We start from the raw sequence: 14520 nt of genomic DNA on the forward strand, positions 1-14520 counted from the left end.
GAATCCAGCGTAGCCATGGCCAGGAGCAGTGCCTGCCCAGGTGTCCACTCTGGCCATGGCACCCCCAGTGGGGTTGTGGCGTAGACTGGCCTGCACGTGGCCCTTCGCGGTGGACCACGACCACGGCGCCCGGGGCAGGGGGTCTGGCCTTGTGCTTCGGGGCAGCCCCAGGGATGAGACCGGGGAAAGCTGTTGGTGTCATTTACTGCAGTGCCACTCAGAATGGGGGCCTCAGACCTGCAGCATCAGACATGCAGACTGTCAGCCCCACTCAGCCCTACTGCTTGAAAATCTCTGTTGTTAACAAGAGCCCCAGGTGGTTTCTGTTCATGTTAAAGTCTGGGTAACGCTAATGAGGGTTCCAGGTCACACGTGAGAATCAAGTGGAGGGTTTTACGAACCATCTCGCCCAGGCTCCTCCGCCCAGACCCGAGAACGCGGGAAGTGGTGAGAACACTTCCCAGTGGCTAGGGGAGAGGCCTGGGTTAAAGGTTGTCACGAAGCCTCCAGGATCTGAGGCCTGGGAAGCAGTGGGCAGCGCTGCTACGAGGGTAGGATGGGTTCTCTCTACGTGGAAATTCTGAGAAAACCCAGAGAGAGCAGGTAAGTTGGAAGGAGAGCCATGGGCTGGAGCGGCCCCTGCCAGGGCAGCTCGTCCCCATGGCTCCCTGCTTCTCTCCCCAACAGGTGCCTGCAGCAGCAGCCGGGGGACAACCTGCCCACAGCCAGCGTCATCCTCTGTTTCCACGATGAGGCCTGGTCTACCCTCCTGAGAACCGTGCACAGCATCCTGGACACAGCACCCCGGGCCTCCCTGAAGGAGGTCATCCTGGTGGACGACCTCAGCCAGCAAGGTGGGCACGGGTTCCCTCCACGCTCCCTCGGTGGGCCTGGACTCGGAGGGGGTTGCCACGCAGAGACTGGGGTTTGGAACCTGTGTAGACAAGGCTCCCCAAAGCAGACCTTTAGGTGGGGATTCGGGCGCAGGTACTTATTAGAGAATACAGTGGGTAGGGAGGTGGGGGCAGAGGACAGTGGGAGACGGCAGGAGATGGCGGGGCATCCCAGGGAGGGTCTCAGAGGATGCCTCCAGCCGGATCCTGTGGGGATCTCCCCCAGGCCCCATCTTCCACCCAGTCTGGTGAGCCTCTCCCCGAGACACTCAGCAATCACAACAGGTGGCCACCGGCGCATGCTCTCTGCCGCCTAGACTTTGCAAGCATGTGATGTGAGTTAGTCATTCAGTCACCCTCGTTTAGCACACCTGCTCACTTTCCAGACAAAGAAACTGAGGCTTGGGAAGAGAACCGATCAGAACTGAGTTGAGACAAGGGCTGCAGGGATCAGGCCAAGAGCCCAGACTTGCAGAATCTGCTTGAACATTTCCACAGACAGGAAACGAGCTATTGGGACTGGCCCACTGCATGGCTGGGAAGCCAAGAGAAGCTGGAAACAGAAGCCCCCTGCCTGACATCCAGGTCCATGGTTCTCCAACGTGAACGTGCATCAGAATCACCTGGCGGGCAGGTTAACACACAGATTGCTGGGACCACCCTCAGAGTTTCTGGATCTGGGCTGGGGCCTCCATATCTGCATTTCTACCAAGTTCCCAGGTGATGCTAATGCTGTTGGTCCAGGAGACCCACTTTGAGAACCACTGTCCCAGTCTGGCAGGAGCCTCAGGCCTGTATTTCTGGCTCAGCTAAAGGGCCTGGAGAGGCCCCTGCTGGCCTGGTGAGGAGATCAGACTGCTCCAAGGGAAGCCGAACATTTGCTGAGATCTGCAAAGCACTTTCTCAGTGGGCTAACGGAGGACAGAATAGAGTGGCCACGTACTTCTGCTAGTTCTTCCTAAGGTCCTCGTGTTTGGAATTTGCCTCGTGGTGTGGAGTCAGACTAGCCAGAGGCCCTGTCAGTGTGTGGTTGTTGGGGCACATTCAGCAGGGTGTATGAGCAGGTCCTGGGTTGGGCTGGGTTGGCCTGTGAAAGTGCTCAGAGACTCTCCAAACCCTCAGCTGGGGCAGAGTCCTCTCAGGAGCACACCTGTGGTCCCTCGTCAGCTGATAAACTGTGTTTCTGGAGCTTGCCTCCTCCTCGTGTGTGGAGAAGCAGAGCAGCTGGGCCCTAGGAAAGTGAGCTCCCTCCAATGTCCTCAGTTCCTTCTGCTTTTTACTCAGCTATCCTTGGACCATGGCTTTTGGCCTCATCATCACAATTAGGCTGCTCTATCCCTGGACATCACACCTATATCCCAGGCAGGAAAAGGATGAAAGGCAGATAAGCAGAGGGCAGCCAAGTTTGTCCTTTCAGAAAAAAAATCAGTAATAGGCAGTAGTTTTTCCAGAATCCTCTCACCCAGTATATTTCTTCCAGAGTTGAATCACAAGTCCTGGTAAGTAAGTATTTTTAGGTGCCCTGAACAAAATCAAGTTTCTGTAGGTAAGGTGGAAGGGGAGAGTGAATGTTGGGTAAGACAACTAGTGATGCTGAATTCGGTGGAGTCACCGAGGGGGTGGTTGTCAGGTGCAGAAATTTTAACAGCTTCACAAACAGAGATCCTTCTCCAGGGAAGGGACTGGGAGCCTACAAGCTCACCAGAAAACCACTGAGAAAAGCAGTAGCCAAGTGACTGGGATTCCTTTGCCCCCTGCTCAGGACAGATTCCCTGCAGAAAAATCTCCCTAGGAGGAGCTACACGCCACTCAGAGGGCAGCTTCCCAGGGAGTCTGTGGGGCCTCCGGTGAGGCTGCCTGACCCCTCTCCACCTCCCTGCAGCCAGGCCCTGTGTGTCCCAGTGAAGACTGCCTCCGGGCCGGGGAACTGGGGCAATTCTTGTTCTTTGGCTCAGTTCTGTTCAACACGCGTGCACTGAGTGCCTGCTGTGGGCCAGCCCTGTGCGAGGGGCTGGAGCAGCAGAAACGCATGAGATATAGCCCCTGCCCTTGAGGAGGTCTTGTTCCAGTGGGCTGGGGGCTCCCCATTGCCAAGACATCATGGGTGAACAGCAACAGAAACGTTCTGCTGGTTGAATTCACAGATGCAGGACCAGCAGATACAGAGGACTGACTGTACCACCCTTCTGTTTTTCAAAAACCTTTTTGGTGGGAGAGGTAATTAGGTTTATTTATTTTTTTAATGGAGGTACTGGGGATTGAACCCAGGACTTTGTGCATGCTAAGCACTTATGCTACCCTCCCCCACTGTACTGCCCTTTTATATAAGGGACTTAAGTATCATCCTGTATCCTCTATAGGACTGTCATTCCTAAAAGAATGTTTAGGTTCTTGGTCTCAGTTTTTTACCTCCCACTTTCTTTTCGACCTGCTGCCCTGCCCCCTCCCTCCCACCACTGCAGTGAGAGCGCTTTGGCCGCCCCACCGATGACCTCCTGGCATCCACGTATAATGGACCCTCTATAGATGAAGTCTGGCCACAGCCTGATCCCAGTCTGTCCTGCCTTAAAGCAAGGGATCGGACTTGGTACCTGGGCAGTGGCCGGTCACTGACTTGGGGCACGCTGGGTCGGGCATGGTGTTCTACACAACGCTGGGCACTTGCAGGACAGGTGGTTCCAGTGCCCTAGGGCGGGTCTCCAGGGAAGGGTGAGACCCACAGCAGCTGGGTGTGTGCAAACCAAACCAGCCCAAGGAACCCCGGGGCATCTGAGTAGGGCACCAGCAGTATTGTTTCAGCCTCGCTGCTGCATTTGGAGAATGAGAGGAAGTTCTCTCCTCTCTGAGTCTGACGACGCCGTTTTTACTGGAGAGAATCCTGACCTACCCAAACTAGCGAAGTGACTTAGATCTTAGCAACCACCACACTGTAATGGATGGGATGCTCGGGACCCTGGTGCTCGCCTCGCTCCCAAGAGAGAACTGTTGACAGTGATCCTTGTGACGGTCACCACAATCCTGGGGCTGTGGCATCTGTCACCCCACTGACCACAACCCTTTCGATTCCAGGACAACTCAAGTCTGCTCTCGGCGGGTACGTGGCCCAGCTGGAGGGGGTGAAGTTGCTCAGGAGTAACAAGAGGCTGGGTGCTACCGGGGCGAGGATGCTGGGGGCCACCAGGGCCACTGGGGATGTGCTGGTCTTCATGGATGCCCACTGTGAGTGCCACCCGGGCTGGCTGGAGCCCCTCCTGGGCAGGATAGCTGGTGACAGGTAACTCATCCCTGGAGGCTGCAGAACAGAAACGGAGAGAGGGAGCAATGGTCACCTACAGCCTCAGCCACTCATAAAACATCCACCCACCATCAAAAAATGGCTGAGTCGCCTCCTTTCGAGGTCGATGTATTGCTTTGGGTTTTTCAGATGTTTGAGCCTCCTAAGAAGCATAGCGGGTAGAGTTGGAAGGAAGATAAGAGTCCTCCAGCCCCTTGATCTCAATTTTTATTTTTTTGCTAGCTGTTCTTTTTATATATATATTTTTCATTGAACTGTAGTCAGTTTACAATGTTGTGTCAGTTTCTGGTGTACAGCACACTACTTTAGTCATATAGGAACACACATATATTTGTTTTCATATTTTTAACCGTAAGTTACTACAAAATACTGAATATAGTTCTCTGCACTATACAGTATAAACTTATTTACTTTATATATAATAGTTAGGATCTGCAAATCTCATACTCCCAATTTATCCTTTCCTACCCCCTTCCCCCCCTGGTAACCATAAGATTGTTTACTATGTCTGTAAGTCTGTTTCTGTTTTGTAGATAAGTTTGTCCTTTTTTTTTTTAGATTCCACATATAAGTGATATCATATGATATTTTTCTTTCTCTTTCTGGCTTACTTCACTTAGAATGACATTCTCCAGGAACATCCATATTGCTGCAAATGGCATTATTTTATTCTTTTTATAGCTGAGTAGTAGTCCATTGTATAAATACACCACAGCTTCTTTATCCAGTCATCTGTTGATGGACATTTAGGTTGCTTCCATGTCTTTGCTATTGTATATAGTGCTGCTATGAACATTGGGGTGCATGTATCTTTTCAAACTAGAGTCCCTTCTGGATATATTCCCAGGGATTGCTGGATCATAGGGTAAGTCTCTTTTTAGTTTTTTGAGGAACCTCCATACTGTTTTCCATAATGGCTGCACCAAACTGCATTCCCACCAGCAGTGCAGGAGGGCTCCCTTTTCTCCACACGCTCTCCAGAATTTATCATTTGTGGGCTTTTGAATGACAGCCATTCTGACTGGTGTGAGGTGATACATCATGGTAGTTTCGATTTGCCTTTCTCTGATAATTTGCGACATTGAGCATTTTCTCGTGTGCCTATTGGCCATTTGTATGTCTTCACTGGAGAATTGTTTGTTTAGGTCTTCTGCCCATCTTTGGATTGGGTTGTTTGGTTTTTGTTGTTGTTAAGTCGTATGAGCTGCTTATATATTCTGGAAATTAAACCTTTGTCAGTTGCATCAGTTGCAAATATTTTCTCCCGTTCTGTAGGTTGTTGTTTTGTTTTGCTTATGGTTTCCTTTGCTGTGCAAAAGCTTGTAAGTTTAATTAGGTCCCATTTGTTTATTTTTGCTTTTATTTCTATTGCCTGAATAGACTGCCCCAGGAGAGCACTGCAGAGATGTGCGTCAGAGAATGTTTGCATATATTCCTCAGTGGTCCCTGTGAGAGGTCGCCTGGGTGTTTTTGCTTTCGTTTCTTAGAGGGTGATATTGAGGTTCAGCGAAATGAATTGAGGTGCCAGGGCTTGCAGACTTTGGCGCTGAGTCAGGCTTTCTGACTCTGGGTCCACTGCCCTTTATGACTTTTTAATTTAAGGACTGGAGAAGTTGATTAGGGGAAAACATGTAGTCACCCCTACCCCCACCCTGGCTGTGACACATGTGTTAAAACATTGATGACAGTGAGTCCTCCGTGTCTGCTGCCCCCACTTGGCACCACTTTCACGTACCTGGGGGTTGCTCTCCCCAGACTGAGAGAGAAGACATGGTGATGCCTCAGTGTTCTCAGCTGAGGCCTGGGAGAGGGTCCCCTTTCGGGGTCTGCTCTGCTCTCCCACCGACTCTCGTGGCAGCTCACCCCGTGTACGGGAAAGCTGTGGAGCCCGCTGGGCGCCGGCTCTCATAGCTGCTGCTCTTCAAGAGAGGAAGGGGGCGCAGCGCCTCTGAGGCTTACAGCGGGAGATGTTCTGTTACCTAGTGAGGACCCACTGCGCCCAAAGCTAAGGTCTTGAAGCACTTTCATTAAAAAGGCGGAGGTAGCGGGGAGGGTGTAGCTCAGTGGTAGAGCGTGTGCCTAGCATCCACGAGGTCCTGTGTTCAATCCCCAGCACCTGCATTAAATACATAAACCTAATTACCTCCCCCCCAATTTAATCCAAATTGATTAAAAGAATAATAAAACAAAAACAAACAAAAAAAAAGTGAAGGGGAATGGTGAGCAAACAGCTATTGCATAGTCACAACTTCCTCAATTCTCTTCCCTGGTCAGAGAATTCCAGGCCTGATTACTGGCCCTGGTTCCCTGCCCCTGTTCCCCAAAACAGGTCTGCTGAAAGCCATATGGCAATTTTGTATCAGTCAGGGAAAGGAGTCTGTTCCTCATGACCTTTTTACTCTCATCCCTCAGAAGATGTGTCATCATACAGCCATCTTGTTAGAACCAGTCACTTTAATGCTAATTAAGCATTTAGAAATAAATATGCACATTTACGTGTCTGATACTTGAGACATTCTCTAGGATTGAGCAGTGCACTACCTGGGTATCTGTACATAGCAGCCCCAGATAGAGTTTCTTCAAGAGCAGTGATTTTAGGGAGGTCCTAGGAGGTACTGATGGGTGACCAGGTTCTACGTAAAGTAACAAAGATGAAGTTGAAGATAACTGCTGTCCTGGCTGCCAACTGTCTTGTGCTGACTGCCAGCTTTGGTACCCAGGCTGAGGAGTAAGAGTTATGGCCAAAAAAAAAGATTTCCAAAGGGAGAGAGGCAACACACTCTTAGAGCTGTCCTTGGCTCAAGAGGCTGTCCAGGCTGTTTCCCACTTGAAGATTGGTCTGGGCACCTGTCTTGGGGACATCTAGTTCTGAAGGTTACCTGGTTCTCAGACACGGCTTAATAGGGAAAAGCAAGGCCAGTCAGAGACCAGAGTACCTTGCGCCTCTCTGCCATTAAGTGATGGAAGGTGGTCTGAGAAGTCCCGTGTGAGTGTGAGTGTGTGTGCATGTGTGTGTGTTGTGGAGCAGCAGGATTGGGGCACGGGGAACAAAATGCCTCTAGCCCCACGGAGGGAACAGCCTTCTTTGGGTCTGACACCCCCCAGGAAACTCTCCAGCCCCCGCCCGATTCCACACCACTCAGCATGGCAGAGTCCTGAAGCGCCGGCACCGGTCTTGGGGTTGCCCCTGAGCAGGAAGAGGTCTGAAAAGGGAATTCAGGGCGTTTTGCCTCTCAGGTCAAGATACTTTCCACAAACACCGAGAATTGGCATGAACTTGCAAAATGACTTTGCACCTTGCAGACCCGATGGAGCGGCATCCAGGCTCAGGAAAAAGAAAAAGGGGTGACGCAAACTAGGCTCACTGCTCCCTGTGGCCCAAGGTTTGCTTGGTGAGTTTGCAACCACAGTTAGCTTTTGGCTCTCTGGACAGGGGTCTCTCGGCTGACCTCACATACTTCGGTTAAACAGTCTTTGTGGAGCGCTCCACAGCCTCTGCTTGTCTCTTGAAACCCAAACACTTGACCTCCTGGGGCTTAGCAAGGCTTAGGAGAGGCTGGACCCCGTGTCTGCCTGAGAATTAAAACTCAGTTCACAAGTGACAGCCTCATGGTCCTTGGGAGGATCTCCAAGCTCCTTCCAAGTCAGACCGGGAAGCTTGGCTATTCTGCTCTAAGTGAATTCCAAGAACACCAGATACAGCAGTAGATTCAAAACACAAGGCTAAATATAAGACTGATTTTTTTTAATCACCCTTTTTTTTTTTTTTTTGAGTCCCTACACTGCAGTTACTCCTAATTCAGCCCTGGTTAGGCAGAAGCTGTGGTTCATGGGAATAAAAACCAAAACAGAAAACATCTTTCACTTCATTCATTGACATTTTATTATTTGTCTTGACCCAAAATGCACTCAAAGAGGCTTAGGATTAATCACCTCTGTATCTGGCTGAAAGAGAAGGAAGAGGAGACTTCAGAAAGGGAAAAAAAGACGGTGTTGGAAATCGAGGGCAGTACAGTTATTAGAAGGGAGCTTTACACGCGACTCTGAGCTTCAGCAAGACAGAGCAAAAAGGAACGTGATGAAGTCTAGGTGCTCGTTTCCTGATGAAAAGGAACATACGACTTTATCAGGAAGGACGCTGCTCAGAGGTCTGGGACGAATTGATCGTGTGGATGCTCGAATGCAGTTTCCTTTCTTGTCCTCTTACGATGACTCAGATGCCGCCGACCTGATGGGATTCTTCGGAATTCAGCCACACAGCTTCCCTGGCTCTTGCTGCTGAAATTCCACAAAAATGCGTTGCTGAGAGCCAGAGCCGTCCCGTCTGCTCAGCTCCGTCCACGGCAAGCGGAGACTTGGGTGGGCGCCCGGCTTGCTTCCTTGCCCTTGCCTTTCAGTTTTCTGAGGTCAGTGTGAGGTGCCCAAAACGAGTGGAGGCCAGGATTCAGTTTCCTTTCGCTTCCAGAGGAAACAGTGTGAAACGGGCAGGAAAAGTATATCAAGATCCTTGCTCTCAGTGGAAACCCCGTGACTCTTCACCCCAAGACCCGTGACTTAAGGCCACAGATTAAGCATGTGATTGAATCCCAGGACCACCCTGGCCCTCTCCGTGTGGCCTGGGCTTGTGCCCGCCCTGGCTGTCTGCTAGGTGGGTGGAACCCAGGTGGAAACTGAGGGGAGTGTAAATAGCATGGCTGGCATTTCTTTTCCAAGAATCTTACTTTTCTTAGACTGGTACCTTCCAGCCACCCCTGAGCTCGGGTCTGATTCATTCTATGGTACAGATTTTAGAAGAAACTGTCTCGAGAGGCCAGGAAAAAAATGTGATTTAGATACTGACTAGGTGGAGAGCAGCTCCTGGTACACCTGAGTGATTACCTGTTTAGTTCAAAGGTGGCATTTCTGACTTGTTCCAATATTTCACATCACCCTCTCTGAGGTCACGTAGTCTGAAGCTGTACAAAATAATTGGGATAAGGTACAACTGCTAGGGGAGGGTATCGCGCAGTGGCAGGGCGTGTGCTTAGCATGCACGAGGTCCTGGTTTCAATCCCCAGCTCCATTAAAAGAAAAAAAAAGGTACATTCACCAACAGCAACAGTAAACGAGCAAAGAAACCCAGACTCAGGACACCTGATCACATACACACGCATTAACATCGAGGACATTTCCAGGACTCGACAGTCCTGATTCCTCAAGCCAATCAGGTTTCACGGTGCAGGGTGGAACAGGAACTAGACCCCGGAGCAGGGGCCCGCAAACCCTCTGAAATCGTGCACAGTATTTTGTATATGTGCATATGATTATTGTTCTGAGGAGGGGTCCATCATTTTCCCTTGATTCTCAAAGGGATCTAAGACCCCAAAAGAAGTCAAGTACCACAGTCTTAGAGCATTACGATTGAGAACGAACTCTGTGGGAAGTAGTTCAACCTCCCATTTCACAAGTGAGGAAACCAAGGCCCAGAGAGGTACAACAGCCATCTCAAGATCACACAGCACATTAGTGCATTAGTGGCAGAGCTGAGCCTAGGACCCCATCCTCCTGCCTCTCAGTTTTGTCAAGAGACGCTTTTAAAGAAAGAAAGGGGCAGGCGTGCTCTTTAAAGAAATGGACCCCGAATTCTTTATGGAAAAACATATTTTCTAGAACAATGATGTTCAGGTGAAATATACCACGAGCCACAGATGTAATGTAAACCTTTCCAGGAGTCACATTACAAAATAAAAAGAAACAGATTAATTTTAATGAAGTATTTTAGTAAACCCAGTATATCCAAAATGTTTTCAACGTGTTATCGATATGAAAATTAATGAGATTTTTGCATCTTTTTTTCATACCAAGTCGTCTAAATCCAGGGTGTATTTCACATTTACACCCCATCTCAGCTCAGACAGCTTGTATTTTAGGTCCCCAATAGCTGCGTATGGCTGGTGGCTGCCGTGTTGGGCAGCACGTGTCTAGATCACGTTTCTGTCCCCCGGCAGGCAAAGGGTTTGTATCCCTTATCTGATCCTATGATTCTCTCCAGGAGCAGGGTAGTGTCTCCTGTCCTAGACGTGATTGACTGGAAGACTTTCCAGTATTACCCCTCTAAGGACCTGCAGCGTGGGGTGTTGGACTGGAAACTGGATTTCCACTGGGAGCCTCTGCCTGAGCGTGAGAGGAAGGCCCTCCCGTCCCCCATCAGCCCCATCAGGTGAGGCCCCTTCACGCACCGCTTTTCCTTTGCTTCCTCAGCGTGGACTCAGCAGCCAGGCTGCCGGGGCCAGTCCTGGCTCCACGAGTGTGCTAGCAAGTCACTGACTCTGTGCCTTGGTGTCCTCATCGGCATACTGGGGGTTTTTGTGGTACTGACCTCATAGCGTTGTTGTGAAGACTGGATGAGCTCACGTAGGAAGAGTGCGCCGAGCATGCCAGGCCCTCAGCGGTAGGGACTGCTACCTTGTCACATGGATGGAGTCCAGCGAAGCCTTTCCAGACATTGAAAGAGGAACGTGAAAGCACTTGACCTGGGATCTCAACCCCAGTCTGTCTCACCAGGTAGCCCTGGAGTTTCCCTGGCCTCAAATGCTTTCTCAGTAAAAAGGAAGAATTCAGCCGGGTGAATGCTAAGACCCTATAAGCCTCAAAATTTGTCCAGTTTTATGGGTTTGCTTTTCATGTGTTTGATTTTTGGACAACTTATTCTGTTTAAGTAGATGTTCTAGATACTTTTAAAATATTTTATTTTTTTATTGAAGTGTAGTTGATTTACAATGTTAGTTTCACATGTACACCAAAGTGATATATACACACATACATATATAGTTTTTCTTTTCAGATTCTTTTCCATTATAGCTTATTATAAGAAATCAAATGTAGTTCCCTGTGCTATACAGTAGGTCCTTGTTGTTTATCTATTTTGTATATAGTAGTTAGTGTCTGCTAATCCCAACTCCTTATTTAGATCTAGACCGATAGCTCTAAATAGCTTCTGCTGTGTAACAAACCATCCAAACTTAATGGTGTAAAACAGCTGTTTTATTAAGCACATGGACTCTGGGCCGTGAATTCTGAAAGGGAGCATGGGCGTTGCTTGTCTTAGCAGGACCACCCTTTACTAGACTAGACTGGCTGGAAATGACTCGGCATCTAGGGGCTGGAATCCCCTGGATATTTGGGTGCTGGCTGTCACTGGGACCCAACGGAAGCTTCTTACCCCCCGTACTGTCCGCGAGGTCACTGCACAGGGGCTAGTTGGGACTTGCTACGTCTGGTGAGAGCACGTATCCCAAGAGAATCAGGCAAAGCAAGCTGTATCCCCCTCCTCGCTTTAAAAGAATGATTGAGGTGAAATTTATGTAACATGAAATTGACCATTTAAAAGTGAACAATTCAGTAGCACTCAGCACATTCCCAATATTGTGCAACCACCCCCTCCGTCTAGTTCCAAAACATTTCCATCACTTCAAAGTGAAATCCCTCACTTAGTGTCTCCAAGTGTCCCCTCCCCCAGTCTGCTGTCTGTCGCTACGGATTTCTCTACTCTGGGCATTTCATATCAACGGAATCGTACAGTATGTGACCTTTTGTGTCTGGTTCTTTCACTTAGTGTGATGTTTCAGGATCTGTGTTCCCTTCTAGAACTGAGTATCAGAGGTCACCTAGGGTCCCTTGCACCTTAGTCACAGGCCCACTAAGGTTCACGGGAAGGAGACGTGGACCACACCTCTCACGGGGAGCAATGTCAATGTCACATTGTAAGAGCGTGTGGGACAAGGGACCTGTCAGCATCAAACTGTTACCCAAGTTATTCCTGAGGCCCTCATATGGGGACATGAAGGGAAGGCTTTAGGTACAAACAGGCCTCCCAAGGGCCTTGCGCTTCTGGAGGGTAGAAGTCCAAGATCCAGTTTCTGGCCAGTTCAGGTTTTGGCGAGACTCCGCTTCCTGGCTCGCACACTGCCACCTCCCACCGTGTCCCCACATGACAGAGACAGAGCCCTGGTGTCCCTTCCTCTTCTTCTAAGGGATATAAAAGGCCCAGGCAACCAGAGATCTCTTTTTCATAAAATATCAGGACTCCTGGTGTGCTTGATTGGCTTCAGTCTTGCATTTCAAAGCATCAAAGTTCATCTGCAGCCCGAGTCCACGCTCTGGGCCACTGGAGCTCCCCTACCAGTCATTCCCCCGAGGTGCTCAGGGCTCTAACTTCACCCTGTTCTCTCTCCAGGAGCCCGGTAGTACCCGGCGGGGTGGTGGCGGTGGACAGACACTACTTTCAAAACACTGGAGCGTACGACCCACTCATGTCACTGCGGGGTGGAGAGAACCTCGAACTGTCTCTCAAGGTACGTCCTGCACCAAGGGAGGCCCAGGTAGTTCTCTGGAGCCATGTGTGTGGCCACAGCTTGGAGATTTCAGGCAAATTACAAAGTCACTCCACGTGGTCTGTCAGAGCCCTCATTTCTCCTTCTTTTCCATCTTTCTTGATTTCACCCCAACCTCCTTCCTGAACTCACCTGCCAGGCCTGCCCCTAGGAAAGGGCGTGCCATCAGGCACCTCCACCTGAGTGCAGAGCCTCGGAACAATCTCCACTCCCGGCACCTCGGCCCCTCGGCACCTCGGAGGTCATCACAGCACCCTCCGGCCAACACAGATACCAAGCAGTGCTGGGTTTCGCATAGTTTGGTCCAAACAACTTACCAAGTATTTGTCCTAACAGCTTAGCGTTCACTGGGCACCACACAATTTCCCAAACCTTGGAGTCAGATTGGACCCACCACCCTCATTTTCTCTTCCACATTGACTTTCAGCCTGAGACATGCTTTTTCACCACAGCATAGACATACATCATTAAAAGCACCACCGTCTAAGATTGAAACCATGGATCACCCTGAGCTTGTAGTCTGCAGAACATCCAACAGATGTCACAGTGTTTCTCTTGACCACTGAAAATCTCCTCTTTGAGTTCGCTGCGGCACCCTGGGGTGCCTTGGCACACAGTTTGGGAACTCCCATGCTTTCCGTTCTTGGTGTGTTTTGGCTCACAAGCTGCCTATCCTAGGCATGTTTTCACTTTCATCTTTATCCCCACGTGTGGAACGAAAGGCCTTCCTGTCAAATGAATGTCAGGCATTTGGGAGTAGGAGGGAGTGAGTGGAGGACAGAGAGAAGCTTCCAGAAGCAGAAAGATTGTGTTTAAGGAAAGCTGGCTTTGATCTCCACACAAATGGCTTCTGCTACTTTGGCAGCAGGAGACCTCACGAGCTTGTAGACACGGCCTGGCCACTCGGGACGCCCTTCTCCCTGAGGAAGCACCTGCAGGGACTCGCAGTGCTGGCAGCCCAGCCACGTCTCTTAGGTGCCGAATCTGGGCATGCGTTTTGGGGGTGGGGGGCACGTTCAGGTGGTAGCAGGGCTGTGCCCCTCACCCCACGGGTTCTGACCCAGGACACCCGCCCTCCTCCCCACCTTGTCACCCCCTGCCCAGGGCCCTCGGGTCTGGGAGCTGTGCTCCACCCTGGGGACCAGAACTTTCTTCACCGTCGTATACTCCTGAGTTCCTGGGCATTTTGCCGGCCACCCCCCACCCCCACCCCTGGGGTCCCTTACTTCCCACCTCCTTGGAGAGGAAGATGGAGGTGTCTGTTTCCTCCTTTCGCGGCAGGCCTGGCTCTGTGGGGGCTCCGTGGAAATCCTTCCCTGCTCTCGGGTGGGGCACGTCTACCGGAGTCAGGAAGCCCGCTCCCTCCACGACCAGGAGGCCTTCCTGCAGAACAAGGTGCGCATCGCTGAGACCTGGCTGGGCTCGTTCAGAGAAACCTTCTACAGGCACAGCCCAGAGGCCTTCTCCCTGAGCCAGGTAAGGGCTTCTGTGCCCACACAGGGCCCCCAGCTGCAGGCTGGGCCGGGACACCTCCCCTCCCTCCTGGAAGGGAAAATAGAAGCTTCCAGCTTGTGCTTCCCCCATACGCAGGGCCTCTCCCTGGTGGATTGGCCTCTGGCTCTCCCAGCATCTCCCAGAGGCATCACAGCTGGTCTTGGCCTGGAACCCCTGATGTCTGTGGGATGACATCTGAGGGGTGTGATCCTTCGTCGTGTGGCCAGAGGAGAGACTGGGTGGGGAGTAAGCGCTGAGACAGAAGGCCCCTTCATCCTGGGAAAAGTTCTCAAGGCTGTGAAATTTCCCAAGATGCAAAACAAATATAAGTAGAAAAATGAACATGGTGGGTGGGTATAGCTTAGTGGTAGAGTGCGTGCTTAGCATGCACAAGGTCCTGGGTTCAACCCACAGTACCCCCATTTAAATAAACAAATAAACCTAATTACCTATCCTACACCTGAAA

The 14520-nt window shown here is 50.6% G+C and overlaps 1 protein-coding gene across 2 annotated transcripts in view; it reads left to right on the forward strand.

Annotated features, from left to right (window-relative positions):
• Positions 1-14520, forward strand: part of GALNT15 (polypeptide N-acetylgalactosaminyltransferase 15) — a 30146-nt gene that overhangs the window by 3991 nt on the left and 11635 nt on the right. For both annotated transcript variants that reach the window (XM_072945578.1, XM_006205289.4), the window contains exons 2-6: positions 688-854; positions 3963-4167; positions 10220-10387; positions 12404-12521; positions 13842-14036. In XM_072945578.1, coding sequence (XP_072801679.1) covers positions 688-854; positions 3963-4167; positions 10220-10387; positions 12404-12521; positions 13842-14036 — 853 coding nt within the window. The remainder of the gene's footprint in view (positions 1-687; positions 855-3962; positions 4168-10219; positions 10388-12403; positions 12522-13841; positions 14037-14520) is intronic.

This window comes from Vicugna pacos, chromosome 1 (genome assembly GCF_048564905.1).
Source record: "Vicugna pacos chromosome 1, VicPac4, whole genome shotgun sequence".
NCBI lineage: Eukaryota > Metazoa > Chordata > Mammalia > Artiodactyla > Camelidae > Vicugna > Vicugna pacos.